The following is a 19,000-nucleotide window of genomic DNA, read 5'->3' on the forward strand; positions in this document are numbered from 1 at the left end:
TTTGTGCACTTACTCCAGCACAGCGCCCTTTTTACCCCATGATTGAGCAGTGCCCCCCAAATGTGATGAATGAGAAATTAGTTTTATTGAGGGTATATGAGTGGGGCACAGACTTCATGACAATGATGGAAAACATACTTGTGGACATGACTTGTTGTGTAGGGGCCATACCCGGGCCCTGATTCATTGGTGCAGAAGGCATGCCTGAAGCAGTGGGCATTAGATGTTGTTTCTGTATCCTATTGCGACGTTTTTCCTCCAGTTCTTTCTGTATCTTATAAATTTTCTCTGCAAGCAAATGATAGTACTCGGCCTGGAAACAGTAAATGTTGTGTTAAAGTAATGGTTTCCCCTCACAAATTATTGAAGAAAGGTAAAACTTAATTGCCTTCTTTTCTCATTTCATTAGTGTAGAAGGCAAGTACATAAAATTACAGAGTAAGAGGTACTTACATTTTGTATTGTACTGCCTTCACCAGTTGTAAATATGCAACCCAATTACTTGATTGGGTTTCTCGAATGAGATGCATTTAAATGGTTTACTTAAAAACCATTATGAGTGGTGTTTAATAAAACGCTACAAGGTTGGCAGATTAAGAAACATCCTCCTTCAGTTATAACCAGTTTGCTCATTTAAAATATTTATTTTTTTGTGCTGGATCCCACAATTTTAGAATACTGTGATATCCTATCAAAGAAACAACAACATTCTAAAAGAGCATTCTAATGAGTGTGTAAACACTGCTCTGACAATGAAATCTCTGTGGTGTGACAGGAGCAGCATTCACTTCTATGTTACTCTAAACAAGCGTTTCTCAATCTATCCTCAGTTTACTGGTTAGAAAAGTCTGGCGTTCCAAATGCTATACAACTGTCATTAGGCAGCAAACCAACAAAAAAAATAAAAAATGCTTCCCTGTGCACCTTATTACACAAAATAGTAGTCTTGCTGTACATTTGGAAATTACCCTGCTATTAGCAGATTCATACATGTCCCCTTCGACTTTGCGGGCATAAGCTACAAGATTCTCCATTCGCCTGTCCTTCAATGCAGCTGGATCGGGAGTTGGGAATATGGCTTGAACACTAAAATTAAAAAGAAAAATTTGAAAATCCTTTAATCCTAAAAGGCACTATACATATACACACAGTGAATCATTAATTACTGTCTTGGCTAACATTTTTATTTCTGTTAACTTTCAGACACAAATATAGTTGGGACCAGGCAGATGCTCTAACAGAAAGCCTAAGAGCTTGATGTTTGAATTGAAAACCCTTTAAGCACTGTATAAAAGAAATCCTGTTTGTTACTGGAGCTTACAACAGTGAGATATGGAAACATTTCTCAACTTAAAAGCAATATAAATGTAGATCTTTTAAGCACCGACGGTCTAAGATTCAAAACATTTTGCTTGCTAATGTTGTACAGCAATTCTACAGTTTCAATATAAAACAATTTTCATTAGGTAATACATTTGATTAAAGTTTATGCATGTCACATATTGTTGCATTACTTAACTGAATGTTAAATACTACAACAATATAAAAAAAATTGCGCAAAGTGACATTATAAACACAGTATACAAGATGTTATGTAACTAAAAATAACCCAAATTTGTAAAAAAAAAAAAAAAAAAAAAAAAAAGTACAACTTTCCACTTGGAAACATCTTAAAACTTCTCTCTTCCTAATCTGCAACCCAATGTAGAAATTTGAAAGAGGCATGGACAACAACCAGGAACCTTCTAGATACATGAAGAGCTCATCAATTAGCATAGGGAGGTTAACTCCTTCATGTCCTCTTTAATATACAAAGATCGATCGTTTTAACTATAATTGCAAGATTCCCAGCTTCTGGTAATGGGAAAGGGAGGTTAAATTAGAAAGAGGGGAGATTGCTCAAAACACTTTAAAATTCCACTTGTTAAACCCTCCACCATTAAAAAGAAAAATTGGAGAAATGTAATGAAAATGTATGACTTCACTATTTGGTACGAATCAAAGTGTGTTTTTTTGAATACAGAACATTGAGATAAGTTACCTCCACTTTTCTTTTCTTTAGTTGCAGCTTATTGCTGTAGCATTTCCTTCAGTTTTAAAGGCCTGTCATTGTGCTGCAAACATATTTATAATTTAAAACTAACAAATTGCTACTGCTGTCTATAGTCTCTGAAGTCTTAAGCAGACTAAGGCAAAACTAGAGCTCAGACTCAGCTGAAGTGCACAATGACTCAACATTAATATAGAAAAAAAACCATACAATTTTTAACAATAGAGAACACATGTAAAATCCTCTTCTACATTAGTAAATAAATTATTTGCTAGAAAGGGAAGTCAACTATTGCTTACAGTTTGTGAACTAGATGGTTCCTTAGGTCCTGGGTTATATCTTCATGCCAGGGTTTTCGGATTCCAGTGCTGGATGGAGGAGTTGCAGTTGGCATGGATCCCAAGTTGGGAACACTACTGCCATCACCCATCATTGCACTAAAAAAATTGTGCCAAAAGATTAGTTTGAAATTACATTTGTCATGCTTTGAGAGATCAATGACTGTGCAAATCACTTGTCTTTTAACTCATCTGTAATTATTTTCAAAGTACAGTGACTTGCAACACAACAACTTTTACTAATTTGGAAACCAAATAATGAATTTTACCAAACATTCCAGAATGCCTTGGTTATGCAGAAAAATAAATAGCTTTGCGTAATATCAAAGAATCAAGACTAGAAAAAAAGAATTTGTATACTTGCGATAAGTCCGTTTCTCCGATTCCTTCTGGGGGACACTACTACCATGGGGTTGAGTGACGGGGGAGTAGGAGTTGGCACATAACTTATGAGCTGCCAATAGACTCCTCCCCCCTGCCAGCCCCGAGTCCTCAGTTTAATTATAAAGCCCCAAAGAAGATAGACCAATCAACCAAGAACAAACAGAAGAAGAGCAAAAGGGAAGGAACGCAGCGTCCCCCAGAAGGAATCAAAGAAACAGATTTATCGTAAGTATATAAATCCTTTTTTCTCTTTCATCCATCTGGGGGACACTGCTATCATAGGGACTTTCTAAAGCAGCCCCCTTGAAGGGAGGGACTGCTCCAATAGCCCGGCATGTAGTACACTACGGCCAAAACTGGCGTCTACCAATGCAAAGACATTGAATTGGTAAAATCTTGTAAACGTATGGACAGAGGACCAGGTGGCTGCTCTGCATAACTGATCCGCTGAAGCCCCATTCCGCAGAGCACAAGACGCCCCGACAGAATGGGTAGAATGGGCAACAATACGCTCTAACACAGGACGTTTAGCACGGATATAAGCCTGCTTAATAGTCAACGTCAGCCATCTAGCAGTAGGCTGCTTAGAAGCTGGCCAACCACGTCTTGAAAACTCAAATAAGACAAATAAGGAATCTGTACAGCAAATCTTAGAAGTGCTCTTGACATAGATTTGTAAAGCCCTGACCACATCCACAAAGGTCATAGCCCCTGAGGATCTTCTATGAACACCGAAACTGCTATTTCCTGGTTTACATGAAAACCAGAAACTACCTTAGGTAGAAATGATGGAGTCGTTCCAAGAACTGTTCTGTCATCATGAAACACCAGATAAAGTTCTCTACAAGACAAAGCCCCCAGCTCGACACCCTCTGGGCTGAGACAATAGCAAGAAGGAAAACCACCTTCCATGTTAAGAACCATAAGTCTGCAGACTGTAGAGGTTTAAATTGAGGCTCCTGAAGCATATTAAGGAAAAACTTAAGATCCCAAGGAGCCGTGGGCGGAACATATGGAGGTTGGATATGTAGGACTCCCTGTAAGAAGGTCCTAACATCGGTATTTCTGCAAGAGGTCTGTGAAAAAACACAGACAGAGCAGACACCTGTACTTTTAATGATCCTAGGCAAAGACCTCCATCCAGGCCATCCTGGAGAAACGCAAGAAACATAGCAAGATAGAACAAAGCATGCAATTCGGATTCCTACACCATTTAATATATTTAAGCCAGATACGGCGATATATTTGAGCCGAAACAGGCTTTCTAGCCTTAATAAGGGGTATTAAGGAGCCACCAGAATGACTTGCAGTCCTCCCTGCTTGACTCTCCGAAGGACCCGGGGAATCATGGAAATGGAAGGAAACAGGTAACCTAACCTGAAGTCCCAAGGCATTGTCAACACATCCACCGCAACTGCCAAGGGATCTCTTGCTCTTGAGCAAAACTCTGGTACTTTTCTGTTGTATCAAGACGCCATCAGATCTCCATCCAGAAGCCCCCACGGATCGACCAGGGTCTGAAAGACCCCCGGATGAAGAGCCCATTCTCTTGGCAGAACATCATGCCGGCTTAGATAGTCCGCTTGCCAGCTGTGAATGCATGGAATAAAGACTGCTGAGATGGCGGGACATAATTTTTTGGCTCATGTGAAAATCTGATATGTCACATCTATCGCTCCTGGTGCCTCCTTGCCCGTTTACGTACGACACTGCCGTGGCATTGTCGGACTGAAGACAAACCAGAAATCCTTGCAGGATTAGCTGTGCTCCCTGCAATGCTCTCAACATGGCTTTTAGTTCCAGAACATTTATGGGGAGTGATGACTCTTAAGACAGACCAGAGCCCCTTAAGTCAGATGAAGAGCCACCGCCCCCTAACCCCAAAGGCTGGTGTCCGTGGATACTAAGATCCAAGTCCAGGGGGAAAGGACCTGCCGACTATCAAATTGTCTCTGACTGGCCACCATCTGAGACACTGTTAAAATTAGAGAGATAAAGAGATAAGGAGATAAAATTAGCTGACACTAACTTCAAATGGGATCCTGCCCATTTTTTCAATAGGTCCCATCGAAAACACCGAGAATTTATTTGGCCATAAGGGAGACACTCAAAAGCAGACACCATTTTTTCTAGTAATCGCATGCACAGGAGGACCGACGGTCTCCGGCAAGACAGAACTTGGTTTGTCAAAACTCACAGGGACCTTATCTTGTCCTCTGGAAGAAACACCTTCTGACAGCTGGTGTCCATTATTAGTCCCAGAAATGACATCCTTTGACAAGGAATTAACCGATTTCCCGAGGTTTAGGAGCCAGCCATGCTTTTCTAGAATGCAAATGGTCAATTGAAGATGTTGTACTAGCAATTGCGCTGAAGCAGCTTTGATCAGCAAGTCGAACAGATAGGGTACTAATTGCACCCCTCTGGAATGAAGATAAGCTGCCATAACCGCCATGATCTTTGTAAACACCCATGGCGCTGTCACAAGTCCGAATGGAAGAGCCCTGAACTGGTTGTTGGCAGACCCCACTGTGAATCTGGAAAGAGCCTGATGCGCTTTCCAGATTGGGACATGGAGGTAGGCGTCCTTGATATCTATTGATGCCATGAACTGACCTGCCTCCAGTCCGTTGATGACAGATCTCAGGGCTTCCATTCGAAATGTAACTACCAGCAGGTGAAGATTCAACTGCTTGAGGTTCAATACTGGCCTGAAAGAACCATCCGGCTTTTGGACCAAAAAGAGGTTGGAGTAAAACCCGAGTGCTTTGGTCTTCTGGGACTTTCAAGATAACTCCCTGCAAAAGAGAGGCGACGCAATTGAACATTGCCCGTCTTTCTGTGGATGGCAGGGCAAGCTGGTTACAAAAAAACCTTTGAGGGCTGGACCTTCCAAGTCTATCATGTAGCCTCTTGCCATGATACCGCAAATCCAACTGTCCACCGAGGACTCTGCCCACTGATCTTTGAACAGTAGTAGACGTCCCCCAAACCCCGCCGTCACTAACATTGGAGGGTGGGTGTCATGCTGCCAGTTTATCCGGAAGCTTGGAAGAGGGACGGCTTGAGGAGGAGGAGGAGGAAGACCTACCTCGGAGAGGACCTTGGATCTAAATGTCTGACTCCTGCCAGACAAGCCCCCTCGAAAGGGCTGTCTGACGAACTAAACCTAGGAGTTCTAGGCTTTGGAGTATGGACTGGTAAAAAGATACTTTTGCCTCCTGTAGCCTGGGAAAATCATTGAATCCAATTCTGGGCCAAATAACACTCTGCTTGAATAAGGGAGAGGCTCTAAAGACTTTTAGACTCAAAGTCCGCATCCCAAAACCTCAGACATAATGTTCTTCTAGCCGCCACAGCTGTTGCAGAGATAGAAGAGGAAATAGTAGCAGAGTTCTGAGCAGCCTCCTAGACATAACCTGAAGCCTCCTTAAGGTGTAATGCCAACGGAAGTCAGAATCCTGCAAGGCTATCGCTAATTGGTTAGCCCACGTTTACATAGCTCTTGCAACCCATGTTGCTAGAAACGCGGGCCTGAAATTGGTACCTGCTGCCGCGTAGACGGACTTTAGAAAAGTCTCTAACTTACGGTCAGTTGGGTCCTGTAATGAAGCTGTTCCTGGAACGTGAAGCGTAGTGTGGCGAGCTAAGCGCGCCACTGGATTATCATCATCATCATCATCTATTTATATAGCACCACTAATTACGCAGCGCTGTACAGAGAACTCATTCACATCAGTCCCTGCCCTATTGGAGCTTACAGTCTAAATTCCCTAATATAGACACACACTCACACACAGACAGACACGGAGACAGACAAAGAGGGAGAAACTAGGGTCAATTTTGATAGCAGCCAATTTACCTACCAGTATGTTTTTGGAGTGTGGGAGGAAACCGGAGCACCCGGAGGAAACCCACGCAAGGGAGAACATACAAACTCCACACAGATAAGACCATTACAGGATTATCTACTTTTGGGACTTCCCAATGAGATATGTCTTCCTCCTGCAAACCTTTGTCAGGTTGTTTCCATGATGCTTCTGCGATCTCTCAACTCCACAGGAGGAAAAACGGACTGCCTGTTTAGAGACCTTCTTAAAAAGACCCCGCTCTGAAGACCTAGCCTCTTCTAAGTCCAAGAACACTAGGGTTTGACGCACTGCTATCACCAGGTTGTCCACACCCCAATATCTTGGAGACACCTCTGAGACCACCTGTGCAGAATCTGAGTCCTCTACAACTTCACCTTCTTCTTCTGAGGATCTCTCTGAGTCCTAAAGAGCCAGAAGGGAATTAGCCGATATATGTCTCTTGGATTCTGGGTAAATGCATCAGACTCTCTAGAAATCAGTTCAATTGATCTATACCCCTGACTAACGAAGTGGACCAAGCCAGTTCACCCATGATACGGGCCTGAGAAGGCAATACAGAGGGGTATACCACTAGTCCTGAAGCAATAGACTCGGTATTCCCCATGACCACCCAAGGGTGGTCATGGAGGTTACATTTCCAGAGGTTAAAGGGAGTGACGCTGCCACCGCTGGAATTTCTGAGGGCTTAGAAAGCAGCTGTACCAAAGTACTAACCCCCTGCGTCAGGGCAGCCGACCATGCTGGAGTTTCTGATAGAAGTAGGGCACTAGCCTGTGAATGTGCCGCCCTGGAAGCCCCACCAAAGTCATTACAGAGAGTCCCTGGTACCTGCTGCTCACTAGCCAGTTTATTATTACACTTGGAAGTAGTATAGTATTTGGCCTTGGGTGCTTAACCTTTTTCAGACATTTTTTTAAGGAAACACAGTACAGCCAAACACCAGACACACAGAAATAATCAGAAGATACTAACTGATCTATGACAAAGTCAAAAGATAGTATCCCTGTATGAGTGTTATATGCGAGAGCAAGTATCTAAATAGCCATATACCATGACCCACCAATATATATAACTTCACAACAATATTCTAATACATCCGATCTATAGAACAGTACCATATTTCTTTTCTATATACTCCCTAGAGTATATAGAAAAGAAATATGGTACTTAGCCTTCCTTCTGGACTAAGTAACCGAGAGGGAGAAGCATGTCATCAGCTCTGTCCTGCACGGAGATGAAGCAGTGACCTGGATGCCTTTTTTCCCGGGCAGAATTGGCACCCTCGGACTGTTCCACTTTATCCTCTGAGAAGGGGGGAGTTTTATTTTATTATTTAACTCTCCCCATCAATATGGCTCCTCACCTCTAATATCTATAACATTCATGGTGCCATATGCTGCCCAGGCGATCTTTGCTTCTATCATAAGCAGAGTCGCCTATTTTGTACTGTCTATGCAGCGCCAAGTTCCCTCCTCCTTTCTCTGAGTGGGGAATTGGTATCTCCCATCTGTCCTCCTCTGCTTCCCGAATGGCTGCACAGCGTACCGGCGCTCTATGCCCATCGGGCAGCGCTGGTATTCTGCAATAGGCGGCGTGACAACGGCTTGCTAAGCCGCTTGTCTCACTGCAAGAGGAGTAAAAAATAGAAAGGAAAAAAAATACTTCCCGTCAGCTCTCCGCTGACAGGCACTTCAACGAGTGTGCTCTGTTATAAACAGAGCACACTCGTCCTTAGTTCAAATAAAAACAAGAATAAAAAGTGAATATAATTCACTGGTTTAGGTTTTTTATTTACTGTATAAAAAACAAGCCCATCTCCTTGGGCACCTAACTTAAACTGAGGACTCAGGCCTGACAGGGGGAGGAGTCTGTCGGCAGTTCACATGTTAACTAGTTATGTGCCAACTCCTACTCCCCCTCACTCAACTCCATGGTAGCAGTGTCCCCCAGATGGATGAAAGAGAAATATCTGTCTAAGCTCTAAATTAAAAGATATAAGTTTTCAGATAGAAGACACTGTTTACAAAATGACCTTCATACAAATCAATGATTGCAAAAAAAACAAAAAAACTAAACAAAAAACACAAGTAAACCTACTTCTGAGAGTTCATGCCTGGATGCAGCATCGAGTCAGGAAGCAAATTAGAGCTCTGGACGCCAACCCCACCATTCACTCCTACCGAGCTTGCATCTGTACAAAAGAATAGAGACAAATAAAGTACATAAAGTTATTAAAGAGACATTAAGGACCCCAATGTATTCTGTAGAATAGATCAATATCTCACTTTGGTGTGGGGGGACGAAAGAGGGCTAAAGTTAACTTTCCTATATATGTTCTGTAATTTTGGAGCTATTGCTCTCCCCAATCTAAGACTATTATCAGGCTTACCATCTGACCCACCTCAAATTATGGGTTTCTAATTCTGACCATCATGACCTACACTGGGAATTAGTACACCTATATTGGTAGTAGCTACACTCCATTATAGGCCTTATTGGCAGGCACGATTAATACAAAAAGACTAAAAGATATTAGTGTATTAACGCTGACAACCAGAAGCTGCCCTCCGTTTTCTGGCTTCTGATTCGTAAAGCCTAAAACCAAACATTCATAAAATTCAAAAACAAATGGTGCTGCCGGTCAACAATCTTACACTCAAAAAGAATATACACTAAAGAGTAATAAATGTAAACTGAAATCAAACTCTCTGAAAAGTATTAAAACTACAAAACTTCTATATCCAAAATGTACAACCGTCCCAAAGTTCGTGTAGTCCAATTTCTAATTGCTCAAGTCCAACAGAAAGACTATGACATCACAGACTTTTTGTCAGGGAGTGATGGTAATTGGTCAACTTTTTGTAGATTGCTTAAAAAAGGTACAAATGCAAGAAGAAAAGGATATACCGTGGACAATGCTTTTCTTCTATCTTCAAATCAGACATGCTTTGATGGCACAATTTGGCAATGGGATACAGACCCTGATTGATGATTGAGGTACGCTACTACCGTTGCAATATCCGACTGGACTCTGCCCTTTCAGATGTTTTTGCGCAGAAAGCTGGTCAGATGTGACCTGAGCAGCCACCAAGTGAGGGACAGGTGGACCAGAGATGATGGAATGAACAACTGTTTGTCCAGATGTGAGTGAAAGCCTGACCATTTGCGCAGGATTTCCCACTGAAAAGCTCGCAAATGGAACTGCGCATTAGGCACTACTTCGAAGACTGACACCATTATCCCCATCAGCATCATGCATCGCAGCAGGGACTCCTGACACTTGCTTACGAGTTCTCTAATCTTGGACTGGAGCAATAGTATCTTATCTTCCAGGAGGAACACACTGATACCTTCTCCAATCCAATCTTCTGCAATGGGATTAGAGATGACTTTAGCAGGATGATTATTCAACCATGTTCCTCCAGGAAGGATCTGGTCAACTGGATGTGCTCTGATGGGATCTAAACCTAAAAAAAAAAAAAAAAAAAGAAGGCCATCCAAGGCATTACTATGACGCCCTGGAAGCGGTACAGAGCTGCCATTATTGCCATCACCTTTGTAAAGGCCCTCGGAGCGGTCGCTAGACCGAAGGGTAACGCCTTGAATTGGAAATGATTTTACTTTACTGCAAAGCATAGTAAGCATTGATGGCCCTGCCAATGGGAATGAGCAAGTAAGCGTCCTTTATATCCAGGGAAGCGAAAAACTCTCTGTACCATGGCCGCTATCACTGACCTGAGAGAATCCATCTGGAATCTCTTGACAGACTTGTAAGTTCAGGGTCTTTAAACTTAACATTGGTCCGAGTCTTCCAGCTTTCGGACTAGGAAAAGGTTTGAGTTAAACCTCAAATCTCTCCCCGATGGCGAAACTGGAATGACGATTCCCGCGTCCAGCAAGTTCTGGATTGCTATCTGAAGGGCACTGTACCAAATGCCGCAGGCTGGATGATCAGTGGTGAAAAAACAGCAACAAGGAACCTGAGGCAAGTCTATGGCGTACCCCTCGTGACAATGCTCTTGATCCATGGGTCCCATGATTATTCCAGCCACCAGTCCCGAAAGAGCAGTAGACAAGCCCCAACTACAGCTCTGTGTATGGAGGTCACATCATGCCGAGGCCGACTGTCGGTTTGGGCTGTCCTCTGCGTGAACGATCTCGGCCCCTATGGAAACTGCCCATAGAGGGAGCATTTGTCTAGTCCCTGGTAGGCGATCCTCTGGATCTGTGTAGGGGCCGAAAGGACCAAAATCTAGACTCCTTAGGCCTGGTCTAAGTGACAAGCAAAAACGGTCTTGCCTCCCCATTGCTTCCAAAATGAGCTGGTCTAATCTGACTCAAAAGAGGGAGATGCTGTCAAAAGGTACAGCCTCCAAGGTGCGTTTGGAATCCGCGTCTGCGAACTAATAGTGCAACCATAAGGAACGTCTGGCTGCCATGACCAACGCAGAGAGTTTAGCCACAACTGAATTAACATCCAATGATGCCTGCCCTAAAAACTCAGATGCCTCTTTAATATGACCGGAAAGTGTCATTAATTCCTCACTAGTGGCTCCATCATCAACATTTTAATAGCAGCCAATAAACCTACCAGTATGTTTTTGGGGATTGGGTACAGTTTTTCGATTGCAAAAAACCCAATCTACAAATAAAAAAACAAAAAAAAAGTGTTTCAAACTGATATAAATATTAATAGACTTGCCTTTAAACCGACTGTGCAGATCACCGATGGAGCAGTATGCTGACCGCAAGTGATTTTTAAAGCTATCCGGCACTACAGTTTACTGACATCGCGTTGCTTATTATTCTGAATTTAAAGCGGCAATGTCGGGCCCCTGCAGGTCAATTAACCTGTAGGGCCGACATTGCCACTTTAAATTCAGATTATGAGGCAGAAGTGCTACCCACTAAGCCACCATGCTGCCCATCCCGGAGACCTGAAAATGCTACCAGCTGCTTCGTAAACAGACCGGAGCTTAAAGTCACATTTCTTATCCGTGGCGTCCTTGTCACCTGGTAAAATGGTTGTTCCATTAAACCTGGCTATGTGAGGGTCCACTCTTGGAAGAGCTTCCCATTTGTCACAATATTCATCTTGAAGAAGGTAGAGTTTTAAACTTTCCTGCCCCGCTAAACCGCCGATCAGGCTTTTTCCAGGCATCTGAAATTATTTCCATTAATTGAGGCAATAGGAGAAAGGAAATAAGATGTTTCATCTGCCTTTTAAAACAGAGAAAAACCAGCTTCCCGGGATACCTCTGGGTTAGTGAAGCCTAATGTCTGGCGCACTCCCAGCACCAGGTCCTCTACGCCCTGCGCTGTGGATGTATCTTCGATACTGGCTGAATCCTTTTCCCCATGATCTCTGCGAACCTCGTCTTCTTCCTCCGACGAAACATCTGAAGTGGACATTAAATTTCTAGCTTTCTGCGAAGCCTGACGCTTATGTCTCTTAGCAGTGTTCCAGTGAGAAATTAGCCACAACTAAACCCTGGACCGAGACTGCAAGAGTCTGTGCTAAATAGGATTCTACTTGGGACGCTCCTGAAGTGGACTGTCAAGATTCAGGTTCCTCTCTGAATTAGTATCTGCTTGTTGTCTAGGGGGCAGGGGGACGCGACTGAAGCAGCTGTCAGTGTGCTGCGTTCGCGGCTGTCAGCGTTAAGTAGCGCTGACAGATTCTTTCCTGGCCAAGAAATAGAGTGACGGCCGGCTGTGCTGTGGTAGGAAAGGCCGTTAAGGCTACTCATCCCGGCTCAGAAAGACTGCAGGCTATCCACCCCTTGGGAGGCATCCCTGAGCCCAGCTTTCCTACCCTCTAGTGAAAATATTAATAAAAATATCAATAAAAGAAATTCTGGGCAAGAGCCCTAAAAAAAACATGCCCCACTTCTATAGCAGTGGTGGAGTTACACTCACAATTTTAACTGTTTAAGTGCCAGGACTCCTGTTACCACCTACTATACCCCTATATTTTCGCAGTGTCCCCCAATTGGACGTGCAAGACAAGTGGAAGTGACTCTGGGACCTTTTGACATCTCTTTTGTGACTACACCCAAATTCAAGCCTTCTGGTTTAAAGTTATTCCATGAATCACTAAAACACGCATTTAAATCCCTTTACGATTGGCAGCTGCTTGGCTTTTTCGGCTGTGACAAATAGTGACAATATATCTATTGAATTTATTTATGATGGCTAAAGTCTGCATACCCAGTGCTGGATGGCCCCCACCAGTCATTATTATTCATCTCTGGATTACGTTAGTCAATGAAACGATAAGACATGAAAGATTTGCATATAGTAGTAGTTGAAAGGCCTTACCAAAAATTGAAAGTGTGTGGCGTAGGTGGTTTGACTCTCCCGGGTGCTCATACCAGGCGACATACCGCATCATTTTAAGCCTCAATGCTATTATTACCAATGTGTTTTTTCATGTTTGTTTGTAAGCACTAACGATTTTGTATTTTAAACACCTCCTGCTCACCCTATCTATACTAAATGGAATGCGGTATCTGGCATTTTTTTTTTAACATAATGCGAACAGTACAACCTGTAACAATGTATATATCAATAAAAAAACAAAAAAACATTAAGACATTAAGGAAAAGGGGGTACGTACCCTAGAGACAATAAAAGCCATTTTAAGCATTGTAACAAAAATCTAAGGTCAAATCTAAAATCACTGAGGAAGCCATGTTTATATGGTAAAAACCCATTTGGACAAAAAGGATACTACTGCAAGTGTTATTTATTCATGTTTTTATTTGCATTTTCATTTGTTTGATTTTACTGCAATTTCTTTTTCCTGTCCACAAATGTTTCACATATTGAGCAAATGTCCTCAATACTCCACTCTAATACCTCTTTCTACGCTCTTCTGTATATAACAATCCATACCTATCGGTATATTGACCAAGTTTTCCATTATTTCCCTTTTATGGTTTATTGTGTGTCTTGCATACTCTTATTTGAACACCTACCCTACCACCACAATACCTCTGGAACTACCCATTTCCACACCACCCTGAACCACCTAGACCAAGATTATCCAAAACAAGAGCCAACCTAGTGCTCCACGGCAACAAACCTACTTTTTCAAACTTTACTAGGTGAAAAAAAGTGTTTGCACCACACATTATACTTAAATTATGACTGGATGCTATGTGTTTGGGAATGTTTTGATCTGATGTCCAGCGCAGCAAATACAGAATTTGGTAATTATTTTTCAAATCGGAGCTTTCAAACAATCCTTAACATTGCTAAATAAATTTGATATACTAGGTGGACATTCAAAAAGTAACACTGCATTTGGCACATTCTTAACTGAACGAAAATTCAAGAAAATAAATCTCTTACTCATTGAGTTCATCGAGCGCATCCCCTGAGGAGAGTGTCCTGATTGTTGACCTTTTACTTGTGTCTGGGGTTGAGTCTGCAGTTGGTTGCCCTGATATGGTAATCCAAGGGCTGCATATGCCCTCTCTATGGAGCTAGGATCAATTTGGTTTGTAGAATTAAGTGAAGGAGCCGGCTGTTGGCCCACATTACCGACTGTTCCCACTGTGCCAGCACCTCCTATAGCCATTGGTGGACTACCAAGCAATGCTGCAGAGAACCAGGAATATTGTTATTAGTACTGGACAATACATGGTAGAAGGACATAGTTTAACAGAATCTTAGATTGCCTTGTACATACACTGCTGGTTGCGTTTGTCCCCTGCATTCTTCAAAGGTAGACAGACTGGACAATCATGTCGTGTACAGTTTTTCCAGTGCGAAATTATCTGTCGTGAAGAGGCGCAGTGTGCAACTGAACACCAGACAATACGGGGTGCATAGAGGGGAAAAAAAAAAAAAAAAAAAAAAAAGGGAGGGAAGACGGGGGAGGGGGTGTTAAATGTGGTAGGTTGTAATCAAAACACAAACAAACCTATAAAATGTAGATTTATAATCAAAACCTAGCCATATGTTCAGTTTATAAGAGAATACCACCTAAAACTGATAGTAATTAAAATATTGAACAGTTTATCTCCAATAGTTAAAAAGGCACAAGTTAGAAAGTGTATTCAAGGTTTAGTTATTTTTGTAAGATGTCTGAAGGAGCCAGTCTGCTTTTCACACATGCAAGCCCAACTTGTACAACGCACTAGAAGTATAAACTGTGGCAAATAAATTCTTTTATTCTTTTAAAATTTTGGAAAGCTAACAAGAATCTTTTGCTGAAAGACAAAACATGGTTGCTATAGCCAATTAAGAGATAGGCAATGTTATATTGTATAACATGTAACCATTTGTCTAAAGACAAGTACTACCTCACTAAAAAATGCCTTGCATACGGTACAAGACAAGCACACCGCAGATTTTATAATGTAAGAGTCACTGGGGAGTGTTTATTACAAACACTGTATATCACGCTTTGGAATGCTATGTGTCCCTTAATTGTTCACATGTTATTGCTGGACTTCTCTTGAATTCTTATATTATGTACTCTGTTATTAATAAAAAGTATTGGGGAAAAAAAGAAAAGAAAAAGGAAGAAGAATCGGCTTGCGGCCCATCTAGTCAAACAGCATATGACTTCCAAGAAAGTAACATGGTTCAGGAAGGCCAATTACTGCTGCCAGTGAATCATGCTGCACGGAAAGGTTTCTCTTTAATTATATATTTATATTGGCTGAGGTTCATGGGTCAATTGTCATATTTAAAAGGATTAAAAAAATACCAACATTTTTCAAGGCTACCTCTATTTTGAGGTTTTTCTTGAATGCACAAGCAGTTAAGAGCATTAAGGAGCGTGAAAAATGATGCAATAATTTTTTCATACCAACACAATTCAAGAAAGTAAAAGACCCACAACCCTCTCACACATAAATCTGGATATAGCCCCCTTCACGGTATTCCACATGAAATATTTGTGTGCTTTTCATAAGATTCCCCCCTCACACACCTTCAAGAGCAATACATTGCCATTGTAAGACATGTGTGCACAGAAGCTCAAGTATTGTAGGACATTGAATCACTTGACACACATCAGTCACCTTGGCATGATTTTCCAGCCTGGCAATGGGTCATGTGATTCAGCACATTCTTCATGGTGCGGCAATGAGGTAAGTTGCACTGTCGCACCTCACCATTTGCTTGTTCTCTTCTCTGGCACTTGTGGGCATGTAACAGAAGAACTAGTTGTTGTTGGATCAGCTTTCGCTTTTCAGGATCTGCTGTTGGGGCTCCTGAGCCAATCCCCTGTGGAGCACCAGTGCCCATACCCTGAGGGGCTGCTTGGACAATGCTGGCCTGGGGTACTTGAGTAGAAGACTGCTGCCCCTAAACGGAAAGTCATAAGGAGAGGAGAAAAAAACCCAAACAAAAATAAATAAATCTCTCTAAATCTGAAATAGTGCTCCAAAAAAAAATAAAAATCCAAAAACTTCAAATAGCCTGACAATATATTTAGTCCAACAAAATTTCTGCTTACGGAAAAATAAATAATCTTTTGCAAAAAAACACATTTTCTGATCTTATGACAGCTACATAAGACACTTACTGCTGAACCATGCAAGTGTATTTTGGTATAAACTGGCAAGACACAAAATAGATTTACCAGTTTTGCAATACACACCATGTTTGGCATGCCTGCTCCAGGTTTCTTATCCATTGAAAACTGAGACAGGCTGTTCTGTAGAGTTGCTTTGTTCTGCATTTGTGAACCAAGTCCTGCAGTCCCCAGCGGAGGACCTGTATTCTGACCATATGATGCCCCATAGGGATTAGGGTTGTTCATTATCCCAAGCTAGTGAAAAAAAAAGAAAAAGGAAAAAAAATAAGTAGTAATTTAAGCGTTTAATGTCCAAGTAAAATAGCAGTATTTAAGTAGATCTTAATCAGCAACCCCAAAAATTATTTAAAAGCAAAATGTTTTGTATTAAACCAATTTAAGTGGACACTGACCTTAGAACAGCTGCAAAATACAACTTGCCTAATAGAATGTTATTAGTTCAATTAAACACACCAAGTACAATAGACATTGAGCAATGTTTTAAAACCACTCCAAATTAAATAAAATGCGCAATAAATAGTGTTCAGTTTTGACCAGATATCCCTGTTTAAAAAACAAAAAACAAACAACCATTACCTTCCCACCACCATAGACAAAGCATCAATTCCTTCCACGTAATTTCTATATGGCAGAAAGCTGAGACTGTTGCAGAGACAACCCCAGCCCCGTTGTATGAATCAACCAAGCCACATTGTGCAATTCCATAAAGCAAGTGTGCCTATCTGTCAGTCACTGTGTTTATTTAGTTACATACGCTCCTGCCTCCTAACCTGGCAATTTGCTGCAGAGGAGTGAAAGAGCACAGTAGGCATATAAAGTAGAAACGCTTCAGCTACAGGTTTTCATTCAGTTCAGTAATAACGGGATATTTATACTTAAGTTAAATCCCTTTCTGAGACCTTTGATATACAGGCTTAGCCAGGAATGCAGACACTTTAAAATTTCTATATTATTTATGCAACTCCTCCCGCTCTGTACCCAGCCGCCAGCAAAGCTCTTTTACTAACCAAGCCCCAGAGGACAGAAGAGAGGGAACAAACAAAGGGGGAGGAAAACATCAGAGTTCTCTCCAGAACATTTTGCTAGCCAGGTGGCATTAAGAGGCAGCTTGGTGAGGGCAGTTGTAATACTTTGCAATAATATTGTAAAATTTTGGAAGTTATTGCCCATACCTGCCAGGACTTGTCAGACTGGTGGGCAGTGGACTTAACATACACTGCTGGCTGTAGTGCTCAGTTGGTGCCTGTTCCAATAGAACCAATGGTTTATTCTATTATAATAGGACTCTGCTGGGCTTCAAGAGCTGGGTGGCAAGTAAAGATGGAAGGAGCACCCGGGAAATAGATGCTGTGGAGAACACTTAACATCCTTCTACAACAAGAACAGAATATAAAAGGGGAACTAGAGTTAAATGTTTGCTTTACAATGGACTTAAGAAAAATAATTTGGGCAAGTATAAAAACTCCACTTTGTTTTTCTATCATCCAATTGGGACGATAGACCAGGTGCCCGCCAAACCTCTGCTCAGCATAGGCTCCATGCCACCCAGGAGGCACACACACCAATCTCCTGCTCCAAGAAAAGCCTGTCGAACCACCAAAGGAAATTGATCTAGCAATGGTTTGCTTGGATACCAGCCTACCTCTCTTGAGGTCATCAGAGGATCAAAATATAATCCCATCCCCGGTGAGGGTTCCCGACTCCGTGTTTAGAGATTTGCATTCCTCCTTCCTAAAGTTTATATGGCGTGCCAAGCCCCCTAGAATCTCGGTAGCAGTACTCAAAAAACCCAGGGCTCAGGGAGGCAGGGGTTTTCTAGACATCTGACCCAGGTTGCGGTAACCTATGCCCCTTACCAGTCCATATCATGGGTGGATCTGGAGACCCACCATGTTGGGATCCCCTCTATGGCATCACTCTGGGGCCTGGCTAATATAGATAGACCACCAGCGCCCTCCCTTTCTTCAAGCTCTTAAATTCTGCCTGTCGCTTTGGGACTCATGCCGGGTCAAATATAAATTGTCCTCCCTTGTCTCACCTCTGACTCCTCTCTGGGGCAACCCACACTTCCCTCCTGGCAATTCAACACAGCAATTTAAATATTGGATAAGGGCGGGAGTGCGGGTGGTTTCGGACCTGGCAGTCAATCAAACTTGGGCTTCTATGTCGGAACTTCATCATAGGTTTGAACCGTTTCGTCCGTTTTTTTTTTTTTGAGTACTTCCAGGTCCGACACTTCGCCATGTCTTTGCCCCCTCAGGAGGTTCTTCGGGCCCCGACATCCTTTGAGTATATGTGTTTACATTCCCCTCTCACTCAAGGGATGATCTCCCAGATCTATAATTGGCTCATAGACTATACCTTCGATACTCCAGGTCGACATGAAAGGGAATGGGAAAATGACCTGGGACCTCCCGCAGATGAGTCATGTTGGGAGGAGGTCAGGGAGGGTATTGCCAAGAGCTCGATCTCTACATTAATTAAGGAAACAGCATATAAAGTGTACTATAGGTGGTACTATACTCCTGATAAGTTGTCTCGAATGTTTCCTACGGCCACTCCGAGCTGCTGGCGGGAATGCGGCCAGAGAGGTACGATGTTACACATATGGTGGCCCTGCCCTCGCATAGTTCCTTTCTGGAACATGGTTCTTACGCTTATAAACACTCTATCAGAACAACAGGTAAATAAGGACCCCTGGTCATTCCTTCTCTCTCGCCCTATACCCAATGAGAGCGCGCCTTCTAATAAGCTTATCTCCCACATCTTGGCAGCAGCTAAATCCCTAATAGCGAAACAT

General features: G+C 42.4%; 1 protein-coding gene across 5 annotated transcripts in view; it reads right to left on the reverse strand.

Annotated features, from left to right (window-relative positions):
- The window catches only part of EP300 (EP300 lysine acetyltransferase), a 100,380-nt gene that overhangs the window by 64,957 nt on the left and 16,423 nt on the right, over positions 1–19,000 (reverse strand). For 2 of the 5 annotated variants that reach the window (XM_075182783.1, XM_075182785.1), the window contains 8 exons: positions 16,246–16,434; positions 15,683–15,968; positions 14,341–14,454; positions 14,001–14,249; positions 8,742–8,835; positions 2,350–2,487; positions 969–1,086; positions 139–313 (listed from right to left, as the gene is read on the reverse strand). In XM_075182783.1, coding sequence (XP_075038884.1) covers positions 139–313; positions 969–1,086; positions 2,350–2,487; positions 8,742–8,835; positions 14,001–14,249; positions 14,341–14,454; positions 15,683–15,968; positions 16,246–16,434 — 1,363 coding nt within the window. The remainder of the gene's footprint in view (positions 1–138; positions 314–968; positions 1,087–2,349; positions 2,488–8,741; positions 8,836–14,000; positions 14,250–14,340; positions 14,455–15,682; positions 15,969–16,245; positions 16,435–19,000) is intronic. The other 3 variants (XM_075182788.1, XM_075182784.1, XM_075182786.1) reach the window with 2 other exon arrangements.

The sequence above is a fragment of the Mixophyes fleayi genome, chromosome 8 (assembly GCF_038048845.1).
Source record: "Mixophyes fleayi isolate aMixFle1 chromosome 8, aMixFle1.hap1, whole genome shotgun sequence".
Lineage (NCBI taxonomy): Eukaryota > Metazoa > Chordata > Amphibia > Anura > Limnodynastidae > Mixophyes > Mixophyes fleayi.